The 17,614-nt window shown below is 33.3% G+C and overlaps 1 protein-coding gene across 3 annotated transcripts in view; it reads left to right on the top strand.

Annotated features, from left to right (window-relative positions):
• The window catches only part of GLS (glutaminase), a 75,141-nt gene that overhangs the window by 13,844 nt on the left and 43,683 nt on the right, over positions 1-17,614 (top strand). For all 3 annotated transcript variants that reach the window (XM_032217358.1, XM_032217372.1, XM_032217364.1), the window contains exons 5-7: positions 3,444-3,523; positions 5,441-5,604; positions 9,502-9,560. In XM_032217358.1, coding sequence (XP_032073249.1) covers positions 3,444-3,523; positions 5,441-5,604; positions 9,502-9,560 — 303 coding nt within the window. The remainder of the gene's footprint in view (positions 1-3,443; positions 3,524-5,440; positions 5,605-9,501; positions 9,561-17,614) is intronic.

Genomic DNA, 17,614 nt, shown 5'->3' with positions numbered 1-17,614 from the left:
TGTAAAGCCTACAAACTTGAAATTTGGCACGTATGTTCCTCTTGGCTTCTAGGTGCTCGTTAAGAAAGGATTTTTCGAAATGACTATCAGCTTATTAGTATTTCTTGTACAGTAATTAACACACTCTGATGCTAACGAGTTCTACTCCCCCTCCCCACCTGAAAAGAACTCTGTTCCAACTGTCAGTTGCCTTATATTAACACGCGCTGAAGCTAAGCAGTTAAACATTCTACTCCCCCTCCCCACCTGAAAAGTCTGCTCCAACTGCCAGTTGCCTCACATTCCATTACCTCAGTTCAAACTGGCAGACATTCCACTGCTTCACTCAGGAATGGTCTGGCACTCCTTACAGTACTAAATGTCGGTACCTCACCAAATGATTGTGAACCGAATTTCTCCTGCATAGCCCGATCACACAGTTTTGTCACGAAGCATGAGTATCCAGCTAGTATCCCATAGTCATTATTTGCTTCTTTCTTTCTTTGTTTTTCTTTGGAATCCGTTGGAGATTAATGTTTTTCCAAAGAAAAACAATTACCAACCTAATCCAAAGGGAGACTCCCTCCAAAAACTGAGACACAGAACAGGACAACGGCATCGCCCTCTTCCCTTACATCAAAGGCACCACAGATAAAATCAGCAAAATTCTCCACAAACACAATATCAAGACAGCCTTCAACACTGACCAAAAAATAGCCAATCTCTTAAGAAACTCCAAAGACAAGATCCAGCTAGAAAACCAAGGAGTCTGTGAAATACCATGCAAAATCTGCCCTGCAACATACATAAGACAAACGAACAGGAGAATAAATGCACGCATCACAGAACACAAGAACACAGTAAGAAAAAAAGGAAAAACTTTCCCCCTTTTCCAGCACCTTAAAGCTACAGGACATGAAATTAATTTTGAAGGAACCAGGTTAATCTCCAAAACAGAACACTTCAACAAGAGAATAATTATGGAAGCTATCGAAATAGAGAAACACCCCCACAACATGAATAAACGTGACGATACCTCCCACCTACCAGACATCTGGAAACCAGCCCTAGTCAACAAACGAGCACCACCCACCACCCAGGCCGTTACAACACAAAACAACAATGGACACACAGTCAGCACCAATCTACCAATCATGATACAGCCACACATCCAATCAATCCACTTACTGAAACAACCCCAGCACTTCACACACTCCCATCAAGATTTATAGAAAGACGGCAGCTCCGATCACATTTTAAGCCGAAAACACCAGCCTGAGGATGGCGAGTGAGACCTCGCCGAAATGTTGCCAAAACAATCTCAATCTTACACGGGAAACACACACAAATACATACATACATATATACACACACGCGCGCGCACACACACACACACACACACACACACACACATACATACATATCCAATATGCACAGAGGTATTATTCCCCCCCGCCTCTCAATCATTTTGTTGTTTTTCTCCCTTATGTGTACAAATAATTAAAGCAAATCCAATAGAATATTGGAATATTTAAGACAGTAAGTTAATTTTGGTTATGTGTTGGATTTTTAATTATAACCAGTGAGTGAATGGTATTTTTTCCCCTTCTGTTTTTTCTAGAAGCAAATATTCTGTCTCTAGAATATTTTTATACTTGCATAAAAGAACAGTCATAATATTATGTAAGATGCTATCATCTGGGGAAAAAAAACCCAGACTACGTTAATCATTTCATATAATACCTTTCTTATGAAAATATTTTTATTATATAGTCATTTTATTAAAGTTTGCAAATTACAATAATTAAAAACTAGTGTAAACTAAAAAAAGAAAAAATGGAAGATGCAAAAAGAAGAGAAAAAAGGGGAAAAAATGGAATATAATAAACAAAAAATGACTTTTAATCACAAGTGTAAACAATTTTAGTAACTTATCACCTTCTTTTAAAATACAATAAATTGTCTCTTCTTCCCATACCCCTTCTCTTCTCTATTGACAAATCCATATAACTTTGTCATTTCAGTCTTTATGTCAGCAAAAGTCCATTAAGATAACAACATACCCATTTTAGTTTAGATCTAAAAAATCAATTTTCTATTCTTTCGTTTTACTTCTAATCAATTTTAGTCCATTCAAATAATGACATAGGTCTTGATTTCTTTTTTTTTCTTTGTCCTTTCTCACAAGAATCCTCAAAACTTTAACAAATTATCCCAGCCATTCTCTTGGTTTGTTATTTTTATATCATTTTTAATTATTACGACATCAGCTGGATTCTTTTCTAAAATCATTTTAAAGTCATTCATGGAGCCTATCATTTTAAAATATACTTTCAAATCAATCTTGATTGTGTCAGATAATACATGTTTCTTTTCTACAGCCTTTTTAAACACTATAGAGGTAGACACACTTAAGATTAATTTCTGGGTCCATTGTTCAAAAGTATTGTTCAATGTGTCCATAGTTAAAATATTTGCTTCATTGCATATTAGTCAAGTTTGATTCTTGTTCTTTAATTAAGTAATTAATTATTTAGCTAGTTTTTAAATTCTTTAATTAAATCCTCCCAGTTTCCTTTGGTGCGCAATTTTTAAAGTTTTATCTTGGTATGCTTTTTAAGCAATTCAAAATAAATGCAGTGTCCCAAGAAAAAGATTCTTCATAATTAATTTCAAAATCTTATTTCAAATTTATATGGACTGTTAGTCTCTTTGTAATTTTCAAATCAAAGTTTTAATTTTTTTGCTGTTTATTTCAGGAAAAATAAAGCAAGACCCTAAATTTGTATTTAAAACTTATTTCACTAAGGTTTGAAGGAAATTCGCCCGTGGTATAAAACCTGATGACCCCAAAGTATCTCATAGTTAGATTTCAAGCAATTTCCAAAAGTGATTAGAAAAGAAAGTATGCAAACTTTTGTCTGCATGATAACTCTGCAATTGATAATGTGTAGCATGCTACATTTTTATTATGCTTTTAGAAAGCTATTTTGGCTTATTCACATAATGTTGAATTATAAATCATGCCTTATAAAACATACTAGTTGGGATCAAATATTGACAGTGGCAGTATCTAACAACATTATGTGTACAGTAAAATTAGTCCTAGAGTGGCAGACCCAATTGGGCTGATAATAGAGACACCAGAGACTTGCAAATTATTCATTGATATATTTATGAAAGAAAAAGTGCAGCTAACCTTGAGTGAATTCTTAAAAATAGTTTCCATGAACTTTACAATTTTTCATATAAAGTGGACAGGAACAAAACCATAATGAACCTGTTTTTTGTTTTTGTTTGTTTGGTAGATTCTGCTTTTAAAAAATTGGGATAGTTTGGGGGAGACGTTAGATAAGTGTTTGTGCCTTTTAGTATTTTACTAGCTTTTTACTAGCTGGATTTCATGTATTCATTATTGGTAGCTATATAATCTAATTATTTTATATTGGATTTGTTTTGTGTAGGTTGCGGACTATATCCCACAACTGGCTAAATTCAGTCCTGATTTATGGGCAGTGTCTCTTTGCACAGTCGATGGGCAGAGGTATTGTAGCTTAAATATCTGAACCGATGAAATAATTTCAGTTATAGAAACAGAAGCAGAGACACCCTTTGAGGAGTTAAATTACAAATATAAGATAGTTTTGCATAATCCATGATGTATGTTTCTTATGGTACTAGAGAAAAGATAGGATTTTTAGTTCTGCTTAGAGCATTCCAATTTTTAGTAGAAAATAGGATGATGTTTCAGAAGTTAAGAGTTCCTTTTTTGAAATGATTCTATTACACCCCCTGTTCCTCAAAACAACGTCACTGTTGATAATTTACAGGCTTTTTGTGCATTGAATAATCCTAACTCATGCTATGCTACAATGTTATTAATTAGAGTTTTATAATCCATTCCTGGGGTCATGCAAAACTCTTCACTTTTTTCACACATCCCTATACAGATTGTCATGATTCCTTTCTTGATTTAGTGATATTATAGATATTACTGAATTTTATTGACATGCCCTGTTTCTCCAAGGCTAGAAAGCATAAAGCTACATTTTCACAAGCTAAAATCTAGTTTTGGACAAGAAATGGATTGTTGCAAATAATTATTGGAAAATGTTATTCTAAAAAATAGAAGATACAATAGTATTAGAAATTACTTGTTAATGAGAGTTATGACAGATTTCTATAAGCTATGAGAAATAAAAATTTATCTTGTCCACTTAATATTTTTAAATATGATCTGGTTCACAGACCTTAAGCATGTTATCTTGGATCATCAGAAAAGGTCTTGAAAATGAAAAGGGCATCAAATATATGTTTAAAGGAGAAATTAAAGTAGGAATTAACATGAATCTAATATAAATGCTCAGTGTTGTGCAATTCAACATATATTATGCAATTCTTGAATAGCCATTTTGAAACCACAAAGTTTTGTTTCCATAAAGATTTGAAGTAGTAGAAACTTTTTAGTTTGAGCAGATAATTTGTACAATTAGGAGAAAGAAATTCATTTTTTCTATTGGTTTTAATTATGCAAAGTGTCATTTGCTTATATTTGATCTTATTTGCACAATTTATTTAAAATGTTTTTAATGTTTGCTGCTCCATATAATATTGGCATGCATGCTTAGTAAATATAAACAACAAAACATTTACTGGCTAAAAGGAATCACTGTTCAGCTTTGTTGAATGACCATAGTTTCTGATAATATGATAAAGAATAATGACAATAATTTTTCTCTACATTATGCATGCTTCCATTGAATGATACAAATTGCTTATTCTGTTTACTAATATTTTGTTTTCTTTTGTTTTGTTTTATTACTGAATGTATACCTTGCCTTTCTATTCATACCATCCAAATACTTTGGATGTTGAAATATTTTCATATGATAGTTATCTCAATTCCTTGAACATTTAGTTTGTGTAGCTATTTAATATTAAAAAGATAACTTATTTATTTCTAAACCTATTTGCTTATGTTTACTCTGAGTATTGCAAGTCTCTCAAATAACTGTTCAGGATTTGCTACCATGCTTCCCCGAAAATAAGACAGGATCTTATTTTCTTTTGAAAATAAGTGCTTGGCCTTATTTTCAGGGAGGTCTTATTATTTTTGAGGTGCAGGAGGCTGCGAGTGTGGTCACCTCATAGCTGCTGCTGTGTTGCAATATTTTCAGGGAGGGCTTATTTTAGCACATGCACTCAAAAGCCTAATTGGGCTTATTATCCGGGGAGGTCTTATTTTCAAGGAAATAGGGTAAGTGGTTTTTCTTTTATTTTTAATGTGGTGGAATGTGTTTTCCACCATATTAAAGATGAAATAGACTCTTAGGTGATCTTTTGTACAGCAGTGGTTCATAATTCCCCCCCCCCCAAGTCTTTGCTTTAAGATACACATTTTTTTTATTTCTCAGGAAAAATGTGAGTGAATGCAATAAATAATATAGTATTTATTTTACAGGCATTCCATCGGAGATACCAAAGTCCCATTTTGTCTTCAGTCCTGTGTAAAGCCTTTGAAGTATGCTATTGCTGTTAATGATCTTGGTACTGATTATGTACATAGATATGTTGGTAAAGAACCTAGTGGACTAAGATTCAACAAATTGTTCCTCAATGAAGATGGTAAGTTATGTGTGCAATTATTATTTCTTAATATGATATCTAGTGAAATAGATTTGTGTGACAGAGGAGGTTAGTAGGTCTGGACATCACACGCTAAACTATTATTTTGTGCCTTACAAGTCAGTGTTGTGTCTTAGTCATTACCAGGACAAGTCTCTGCAGTTTTCTTGGTGAGATTTCAGAAGTGGTTGCTGTTGCCTGCTAACTAGGGCTGAAAGAGATTGATTGGCCCAAGATCACCTGATTGACTTTGCCTAAGGAGGGATTAATCTTCACAGTCTCTTCGTTTCTAGTCTGGTATCTTATCCAAATTGGCTCTCTAACCTTAAGAAGAATTCATCAAATTGCAACAGGTTCAGGAAGGATCATAAAGGATAATTGTGGGTCTAAAAATAAGTCCTTTGCTGGATATTTTCAGCTAGAAGCTAAATGGATTTCTGTCAGAGATGTTTAATATAGATTCTGAGAGAGATCAAGGGTTTGGACTCGGTGGCCTAAATGGCCTATTTTAGTTCTCATTCAGATTATGACAGTTATGACAACATACTATTTCAAAAGATGGATGGGAAGTCTGTGGCTGGTCATATGTTCCTAACATGCTCTTAGCAGCCCAGGGCAGAATGGCAAATGGTCGGGAGTGCTAGGTTATTTTGTTTATAACATGTGAGGAGGCAGACATAAATCATTCCAAATGAAACACAAATATACATTTTGGTAATGAGAACTAGCATTTGAGAATGCATTGTCACATAGCATATCATGTTGTTGCTGTTCTAAAATCAATGGGTATTATGCAGTGGTGGGTTACGTCCGGTACGCCCCGGTACGAGCTTACTGGTGCCTGCCGGGAGCACCAGCTACCATTTCCGTACAGTGCTCCGGAGGGCCCATCCGCCCGCCCACGCTCCTTACCGGTATTTGAGCTCTTTGGCGCTTACCTGCGCGGAGCGTACTGTGCCTGCACGACACCCCGCCGAGCAGCTGGAGCATCGCAGGAGGTAAAGATGCATGTGCGCGAATTCATGTGGTGACATCGGGTCCCATTGCACCGTACCGGTTGCAACAGGATCCAGAATCCACCACTGGTATTATGTATATAGTGTGTGGTGCTGACCTATATGTTCAGTGCAAGATATATATTTTCCTTTATGAAGAAAATCATATTTCTTTTGAATTTTCTTATTGTCAGCACTTTCCCCCACTAATTCATCCACTGCAGATAAGAGTACCAAATCAAAGAATTGCAAATGTTTTTGCAGTTGTTCGGAAACTGGTTCTGCTGTTCTGCAATTATTTCATAAAGTTAATTTGTGATCTCATTTGATTCTGTTCAGTATAATTCTGAACAGTATATTGAATGTATGGTGGAAAAGTGTGCATATTTCCAATTATTTTAATAGGATAAAATTAAGAGACTGCTTTGGAAGATTATGCAGTGTTCCACCATGCAATTGATTTCGTTGTATTTAACAGGAAATACTGCTGATTCAGAACATTAAAATGACTTATATTAGGTATTCGATTTAATAATAAAATTAATTCAATGACCTGCTACCTGCATTTTACATCAATTTTATTTATGCTCTGTAAATACTGTAAAGGCTCAAGAAATGTTTTTGGATATTTAATGGATGTGTGGCATTAGAAATATTTTCTTCCTTTCATGATATCTTTCTCTTTGTGTGTGAAAGATTTTTCCTATACTTGAAGTATGGTATGTATAGATTTAATGAAAGATAGGAAATATTCATGAATTAGCTTCCAGAGATATCCCCAGAATTGTAAAATGAATCTGATACTTCTTTTTTTTTGTAACACTATATACTCTTGGCAGATATTCACTAGTTCTATATTTTTTTTCTTTTCCTTTATCCCATACCTACTCTAAGGGTGTCATTAGCTGTTGAATATAAACAACTGTTCCAAGCTTTGAGTTCCAAACCATTAGCTTCATATAACTAACTAGGATACAGTGGCACCCTTGGCAAGATTCCATGTGTGCAAAGGTTTGCAGTCTGTTCCAAAAGACATGCCTCAAATGTTATGTCTAAAAATTACTACCACATGCTAGCTCATAATTTCATTCAGATTAGCGTGCATATGCTTTTATTGACCAATGCTAAATAAAGTATACTGGTATTTCTATATCAAAATGTCATCTTTGTTTTCAAAATACTGACCAAGAATGCAATTTTGAAAGTAGCTGAAACTCAATATCCCTGCATTTGAAACCCTTTTAAATATTTTTGAAACCTTTGATATTTTTTTCAAAGATCCTTGAACCCATTTTGTACATGTTCTCTTAACCACTGATTACCAGCCTTTTTATAGGCAAACTAGAAGACAGTAACTTTTGTACTTGATATTGTGTCTAGGTCAATAGGAGCTCTTTTTTTACATACAGAATCATGTCTAATTGGTACAATAAAGCCCTTTCACATTGTACCTTAACTGGCCTTAGCAGACACTCCCTAGTTGACTGGGTAGGTACAGGCAGAAACAATTCATAGAACTATTGATCCTCAAGATACTCTAAGCCACATACAAATAGTGACAGCACTTTGGATTACATTTGGAAATCTACAAATCACCAATGCAGTTCCTGCAGCAGAGTTCTGACGGGGCAGTTCTGTGACTAACCAGTGAGCACTCATGCCAATGCATTCTGGATGAGCTGCCATTGCCAGGTGATTGTCAAGGATAGACTCATGAACAGCAAATTGTAGTAATCTAATCAAAAGTTAGCAAGGGTATCTTGTACCATGAAAGGCTATAGTTGGCACACTAGCCAAAGGTATGCAAAAGCCCTCCTAGCCATGACCACCATCTGCTCTTTCTGAGGGAGCACAGCTTCTACAAAAGACAGGTGGCCTCTGACTCAACAACCTTTCCATCTTATTTGGGCTGAATTTGTGTAAAAGATAAACCAAAAAATCTATTGAGTTTTTAAATAGCAAATTTTCATTGTTGATATCAGATGATTAATGTTAGTAGAAATTTGATGGTCAAAATTGCCAAACTCTCTGATTTCATCTTTTAAATGAGCCTATAGAATCCTGAACGTATGTGCTTGCATAACAACGTGCAAATGCCTAATGTAATGGAGAAAAAAAATGCAGATATTTAATTGTCTAAAGGTGAAGCATTATTAAATTGTCTGCAAGAAAATGTACATCTGGGAAGTTGATTAACTGTTTCCCTTCACATTTGTGATTTCAGTTAAAAAAAACTTAGTAAAATATGGGATAATATGTGGAGATGATTTAGGTTAGTGACCCCAAACCTTTTGGGCACCAGGGACTGGTTCTGGGGAGAGGGTTTTTTCTACTGAATGGAGGGTGTGTGGTTTCATGTACTACTGCATCCCGCAGATGGGGCTTCATTTGTTTACATGATCTAGATTCTGGCATGCTGTAGACCGTTGCCGGTTTATAGACCGGGATTGGGGAATCCCTGATTTAAATTGCCATTACCATGACCTGAGTTTTATAACAATCTCCCTTATTTTAACCAAATGACAAAATTAAAAGCATAAAAATGTATGAATTTGAAATATTTATCAAATCCTTAATTGGATTGAAGTTGTCCAACTAATAGTTATTAACAATCATAGTTGCTATTTCATTTTGGGATTGGATATACAGTAATATAAATGTTAGAATAAAACTGGAGGAGGATGTAAATAATGGGCAGAAGTTAATGCGATATTGGAAATCAGGTTAGTATTAAGCAAAGAAAGAAAACATCAGGATTCTTCATCTTAATTGGATAGAATACGTATCTTTCTGTGAGAAAGATAGCTATGAATAGTATGACTAATTTGTGCTGAAGCTTTGTTCATTTAATTTATTGGGAAGATACATTTTTGTGATTAGATCCTTTTTTATTATTTTGCAGACAAACCTCATAATCCTATGGTGAATGCTGGAGCAATTGTGATCACCTCTTTGATCAAGGTAAAATATGTACAGTGAATTATTTCTGGCTGTACTGTAAATAGTTTGTAAGAAATTATAAGCAGAATTAGATTACATATAGACATGGGATTTTTTTCCCTATATTGCTTCTTGCAGCCCATAGAAGCATGTAGTCATTAGCACATGTGTGCCTCTGAAATTGTTTTCAGTGCTTGTTTTTCAGCTGCCTGTTGCTCCCCAAATTCAAAAAGGAGTTTTGGGATACGGAGCAAGATAATGTTTAAGGGGGAATGTTGCTGGTATGTTTCTATTTCTCTTTCCCCACCTCTTTCCCCTTTACAGTTTGAGACATTTTAATAAAATCCCAAGCTGCTTTTGAAACGGGGTTTGATAAAAGTTTCTTTCTTTGAAAAAATTAATATAAATATACCTTTTTAGATTGTGGAATGAAATATTTTGATGTGAAAATATTGTATTAGACAAACTTGAGAGGTTTTTTTTAAATAAAGAATACCACTCACTGATAAAGTTATAAATTAAATCTTTTAGCAGTTTTAATACATAGTTTCATGTTTTGGTAAATTTATTTAAGAATGAGTTAGAGTTATGCTTCTATTGAGAGAACTATTTTTTCATTAAATAATTCATTTTATATTTCAATTTATACATTCACCAGATATAAAGTTAAATCCCTTGGCACTTCTTTAATATTAAATATTGTTACTTTTGGAAGTAATACTTTTTTACTTAGAAAAATATATATTTAAAATGTTTGGCTTAATAATTAACAGTGTAGAGCTTTTAGACAGATTTCCAATTAAAGAATACATACTTTGAATTGCAGGTTATTGTTAATCTTTAAAAGTATATATTTACCGGTGTATATATTTATATATCACTAAGCTATCTCAGAAAGAGTTTTAAAGAATATTGTCCCTTCTCCTTAGTTTTGTAGTAGAGAAATCAAAATTGAGATTTTAAGTATTTGATTATGTCATATCCTTACAGTTAATTATGAAAGGCTATTTTATTTTTGGCTCATGATTTTCTGCTTCTGTGTAAAAAAAATTCCTGCTTTAAACATTTATCTTTAATAGCTGTGGGTGAAGGAAAATGGCCTTAAATTCGACAGGTAAATTTATTCATGCTTATTTTTTTTTCTGGAGGTTTAAATAACTTAAAATTCAGTTTGGCAATAAGATTTTAAAATAAGTGGTAGATAGTTCATCAGACAGCTCAGTGCATTTCTTGTTCTCACAATAGCCTTTTATACAGTAACCCAAGAAGTGCACACATATTTGGAAATTCATTTTATTAAAATTAATGAATTGCCAATCAAATGCATATTTTATTGACAGCCCAAAACTCACTTTAGGTTTCAGGCCAGTAGAGTATATTGCAGTTTTCCTTTTTACTGCATGCAGTCATAATATAAAAAGACAGCAACAATGTTACAAGTCAGTATTGATTGCATTAAAACTTTGCATGTAGTATCTGCATGTCTAGCAGACATAAACCACCATATTGCATCATTATTTGTTTATAGTGATTGTAAGACATTTATGTGTTATATCTTCTGGGAAGCTATTTTATAAAAGTAGAGTAAATTTCCAAGAAATTAAATTAAAATTAAAGTTTCTAATCTTTCCTTTAAGTTGATTTAAATCTTACTCTCATAAATTAAATATATTTTGAAGTGCTGTAATGTGTGCGACATTTTAACAGCCTCACAAAGTTATAGAACCTAGTTGTCCATTTTCATAGGAAACACCTTTGTAAATCTTCTCTTTTTAATTAATTAGTTGAAAGCATTTCTGTCGTGCTCATGCACTGGTCAAATAAACATTTATGTGCATTTTGCATCTTCAATTGAAGATTAAATCGTAGAAATTCAGTAATTTACCTGGAAGAAAGGCAATCCTGAATTTATAACAATCCTTCCCAAAAGAAAGAGTAGACTCCGTGTATGTGTATACATACACACACGTACATAAATTCTGTGCAATATCCTGTTTTCTCATTATATCAACCTAAGGTCCATTTTAATGTGACCCTCCCTCCCTAAAGCCTTATTCCAAACAAAGGTCTAGATCCAGGACAGAACAAAACAAAACCCTTCTAATTAAAGTTAATTATTTGTTTAAAAAAATGGGTATGTATAAAATTCACTTATTGCCATCTGCATATAGAACCATTTCCTCTCACACTGAAATTGTGCTTATATATGCGAACAAAATTTAGGTGAGGTGAACCTGTGCCAGAAAGCAAAGACCTCCCCCCATCCTCTGCAAGCAGGGGATAAATTTTAGGCTAATCTCCAAAGGTATTAATGTTTTTAGCAGGAACTTCTGCTATTATTTATATCTTCAGCTTTTCATATTTTGTTCTGTTCTTATTACTCGAAAGTTGGAACATCCCCTTAATTGACAGATTTGCAAGTGCATGTCACAAGTGCAGATGAAATTCTTAGGTGTGCACAAATATTTGATAATAATTCTTACCATATTAGTGCAACATATTTTTTTACTTCAATGGTAGCCTTTTCAATGAACTGATACTTTAAAATAGCAAAACAAAGCCTGTTTAATCCCACTCATTTTGAATTGCAATCCAAATAGTTATACAAAGACTTAAAACGTGAATAGCTAAATTATACCCACCTATCTATAGCTCTTTTATTTGTATTCCATAGTGTTGCTAAAGATAAAAATAAGAATAAGTTATTTTCTGGAGCACGGTTCTCATTTTTGGATTATGCTTTCATCAACTTCCATAGCGACCAAGGCTAATAGGAGTTGGAGAGCCATAGGTTACCCCTACTGTTCTATAACATTTTTCTTGTCTGTTAAAGAGGGGTTTACGTGCAGAGACACATCTTCTCCCTTACATGTTTCTTGCTACTATTATGGAGTTTAAGATTTCTTTCTGGCAGCTTGCCAACTAGCTGGCTGGCAGTCTTTCGGTGAATAATATAACTGGGGAATGATATCACTGGGATAGCGGTACTAAACTTCTTATTAAGGCTACAGCAGAAACCTTCTTTTTCCAATGCAGTTGGACCCAAAATACCAATTGCAATTGGCATGTGGAGGAGGTCCCATTGGCGCCAATAAGCATTGCTTCTGTTTAGAATTGTAGCTGAGGCAGCTACAAAGTGCCTCTTTTTCTATGTGCTGTAGTATAAGCGAGAATTGTGCTGCTCCCTTCCTCACGGCCAATGGCAAATAAAAAATTAACCAGCTCTGAAATGTAAGATCTAGTCTAATGTATGGATGCAGCTATATTGAGGTTATAAAATAAGAAGGTGGGGTAAATTAATATGCCAAATCCAATCTAATCATCTGGCTGACTATGCAACAACCAATCATAATAATACCGTTGGCATTGACAAAATCACCACCAGTCAATTGGAATAACATACATCCTACAATGATACATTTAATATTATTATTAAACAACATTTCTCTATCCCTTAATAGGCAGGCAAAAATGCCATAGCCAGTCTAAATATCTGGATCACTATGCAATAATGGCAAGGGAGATTGTTCCATAGTGCAAGTGCTATGGCAAAAAAGATTCATCTTCTGGTCCCTCTAATTGTCATTTGCTGACCGATGGTAACCAGAATATGCCCATTCTGCTGAAAAACAATGGGAAAAAATGGCCCCATGAATAATGTGGTCCCAAGCCATCAATGACTTTAAAGATGACAATGAGTACTGATATATTTGGCATATCATTGGGTTTTTTTCTTTATCTCTTACTAAATAAATAAAGTTGAGAATATTTAATATTTTTAGTTTTGGCTTCTTGGCATATAATTATGGTATGGCCATATAGTTATGCCCATTGCTACCATCTCAGAATATAATTTCCTATATTTTTGAACAGGGCGTTTAAGTTTTTTTCAGTCTGTGGAACCTGTAAAATATCTTTCTTGTGATCAAAGATTAGTATAAAATAAAATCCAATAGTTAAAAAAAGCAGATTGCATATAAAAAAGAACAAGTTGCAAAATCAACTGAGCTTATCAATTGGTCATCTGCATATTTTGCATATGAGGTAGCAAAATTTAGCTACATTTAGGGTAACAGGGGTATCCAAAAGGAGAATTTTTAATAAAATTGTGGAATGACCATTTAAGCAGCAAATACACTTAAATGTGGGGTTATGAATATGGGCTATTTGCCAGGAAAAATCAGGTAATATATTATAGTTTAACCCTTTGCTACATGGACAAAATCTTAGAAAATCATGCTGTTTTTTAAAAAAAATAATCCAGAACCTCTGATCAAGAGGCAAAGCTCTATTGATAGAAGATTAACTGTGCTCATGCCCTTAGTCTCTCAAAGAATCCATCAAGTTTTCGTGGAACCATATAGTACTATGGAACAGAGTTTGAAAAAATATTATTTTAAGATGTTCACTTCTTAATTCATATGTGGAATCCCAAGCTATACACTGCGTGTATATGCCCTAATCAACTTGTGCTCTCGGTGAATTCACTGTGTTATATCTAGATATATACAGCTTAAATGAATGTGAAATATTGACTAGCTTTAAACATAAATGCTGTATTTAAAACCAGCAGTTGGATGTAAACCACTGTTGTTAAACTTAACACTTTCTAAGTTAGATTGTGGAAGAACTTGATGACTAAATCAAAGTATCTGAAATATGGTGGCATAAAAACAATTTCTTGCAGTGTTCTGCCATGGTATTCAAATATGATATGACATAGTATATAAAAATCATGGGATATATGATGCTATTAGAGAATAAAATTTCAGCACTTTCACTAAATTCATAAAATATGATGACTCCATATACCTATTTAGCTTTCTTGTCTATTTAGCTTTCTTGTGATAATAAGGAAGTTGGTTTGCCATTTTTAGAATTTTTGTCTCAAAATTATGTTAATAATAATATTTGATATAGTAAATCCCTTTAAAATATATTACCAATAAAGGTATTGTTATATATAAACCAATAAAGGTATTGTTACTTTACTCTACAGTCCAGCCCTTTATTTTTTATATAGATGTAAGCACATCTGTATAGAATTGAATCAAATGGAATGATAGAAATTATATAATAGGATACAGGGTTTTAAAGCAGTGCTCCATTGAACAAATCATCATGGTTCTAATATAACAAGTCATAAATAATAATTTAGAAATAACAGGAAATAGATACATAGCTGAAGTAATACTCAACCTAAATTTAGACACACAAATTTTAAATGCATGTACAAAAAGTGGTAACAGTATTAAAGGTGAAATACAGTACAAAAATGAGACAGTGTAGTCCTGTGTTACTGAAATGTAGCCCATAGCTACAAAACCATTTTCTAATTGGATTTGAGGCTTATTTCTATCCTTTAAATGTTCCAGCCAAATCCTGAACATAGGTCACCTTATATAGTACATGATAAAATGTTGGTGTCATTTTTGTGGAAAACTCCCAATACATATACTGTCTTTGTGACAATCTTTTGATACTGAAATACTGCCATATAACTCCAATATGACTTTTTATTAGAGTTGTATTTAAAATACTGATAGGATAGGATATACACTATTTTACTATAATAAAACTAATTCGTTGAATAACTCTTCAGAAATAAGTTGACAATTTAGAAAATCCACACAAATAAATCATATGAACTGCTTAAATCAGCAGTTCTAAGCACAAATTTTAACATAATTTGATATTTGGTATGTCTCTATACTATCTTAAAATTGAAACATATACAATTATTTTATAATTTTTAAGTTCCGATTGCATGCTGGTAGACTTTGGTATACATAAAATATGATCCCTACTCCTTATTTAATATTAATATGAGTATAATTACATAAAATATGCATGCATGATGTGTCATTGGATGGTTACAGTCTTACAATAGTCTGTATTATAAGGCTTTTATTTTGTATATACACAATAGTGTGCATATACACATAAATATACATGCAAGCATGCACACTATATTGTAAGTGTGTATATGTATATATTATGTTTGTGAAGTTAAATATTGCATGGAACGTTTGTAGACAAAATAATTGCTTGTAAGTTTATAAGTAAGTCTCCACAGATTGGAAAAGTAGCCTTTCCAAAATAAAAGTTGCTTTTGTTCTTTCCATCTTCAAACTGAAGACATATTTTCTATATTGTTAAAGCGAGGATGTGGGAAAATAACCATTGCAGTATTTAGTATCTTGTTTTAATGCTGACTTTACTTTTATGTTTTCTTAAAGAAAAATGTGTCATGACCAAATGAAATGACATTGTTGGGAACATGGACTTTAGATGTTATTGGAAAAATCCAGTATTTAAATGTTTAAATATGCTTATTTATACTTGTATTAATGGAATTGTAAAAAATATTGTTTTCTTGGGTATCAAAATACTCTGGAGCTTAAAGCCAAGAAAATTCTGAATATGATAAATGCTGAAATAAGTTTGCTTTGCTTATATGCTCAGACTCTTGCTTGGTTTATTGATTCTGCTAATGGTGTCAAAAATTTTATTATTCTGGGGTTGTTTTTTTAGGGGTGGGGAGAGAATGAGATGTTACTATTGTCTTGCATTAAGCATCTTTCTCCTTTTGTCAGATGTAGGGGAGAAATGCAAAACTTGTTTCAGTTTAATTGTTTTAACCATGCAACAATGATCAGTATAGCATCCCATAACTAATGCCGACCCCCTCCCAACTTTCCCAAGCAACATTCACTGTGCATTTAAAAGGTTTTTGTGGTTTAAATGTTGTTACATATTTTACAGCATTAGGATCTATGGAATATTTTGACAACTGCAACAGTTCAATGAAGTTGGTAATTTCTTCTTTTAATTATTTTTCATTGAACAGATTTGGAGTTACACTTTTTTTTAAAAAAGTTTGTTTTTCTAATGCTTTTCAACACATTGCATAATCTTTTAGCATATGAAATAGCCTTTGACTCTATAGGTAGCAGCATTTTAATTTGATTGATGTTGACACAATAGTATGGTATTCTTTCAGCTGGTGATCATACGTGAATGACTGTACATCACTAGATGAGCTGGTGCTTGTGGCTTCACGGATTGTCTGCAAGGTCCTAATCCACTAGAATGGGAAATGAGGCTGGCTTTATACATTTCATTGAGTAGAATGCTGGTACATACAGGCTTCAAGGTTCCCCCACCCCCTTAAACTAACATTGTGAAAGTAATGTTTCATGGATTGTTTAGATGGGGCCTTTAAACTTGAATTTGTCTGCTTTAAAAAATGGTAATTCCAGTAAATGTTTAAATATCTAGCAGCTTAAACATTAGGGATACAGATAAAACTGCCAGAATATTGATACAATAATAAACAAAGTTTGTTTGCAGTGTCACCTTAATCTCATTAAAAAAAACCCACATCTGCCCTGTTTAGTCTCATCTCTATGAGTCTATAGAACCTTTTAGCTATGATTTCATATTACTTTTTTAAAAAAAAAATGGATCTGGAAACCTAAACGTTTCTGAAATTAAAATACCAAATATAGGGGGATGGAAATTACACATGCTTTTTAGGGTATATTTTTTACTTGAAGAAGTATCCTTTTCTAGGTACAAATATAACAAGATTTTGATCCTCCGACCTCATTTAAGCCCTTTCCCACTTTGTGTTAAAGGCTTGCTCCCTCCCCGCATATTTTATATGCAGACTCTTTGCTTCAGTCAAGGTTCATTAATACACAAGCATGCCTATGTGCACGCAGTTTTAAACTTTACACGTTTATTATAGCAATATAAGTTTGTTATGTTTTCTTAATACAATCCTTTGAATTTAAGAGCAGCATTATGTTTCGCAGTCTACCAGGCTCTGTGCTACCAAACTGGGAGTCAGTAAATATTCATTATTTTGTGATATTCTTTCTACTCTTAAGTGTTGAGTTTTGATAACTAAAAAAATGAGCATTTTTGTTATCCCAGTTTGTTAACACTGATGGCTGAAATATAAAGATACTAATAGGAGGGGTTTTTTTTAAAGTGAGAAGCATGCACATGCAGCTGCTTCTATCAGCACATTTAGTCATACCCAAACTTTATTTTAATGCAGTTGTCTT

Source organism: Thamnophis elegans, chromosome 1, assembly GCF_009769535.1.
Source record: "Thamnophis elegans isolate rThaEle1 chromosome 1, rThaEle1.pri, whole genome shotgun sequence".
In the NCBI taxonomy this organism is placed as follows: Eukaryota; Metazoa; Chordata; class Lepidosauria; order Squamata; family Colubridae; genus Thamnophis; species Thamnophis elegans.
The sequence above is the reverse complement of the archived record's forward strand: the minus strand, read 5'-3'. Positions and strand labels throughout refer to the sequence as shown.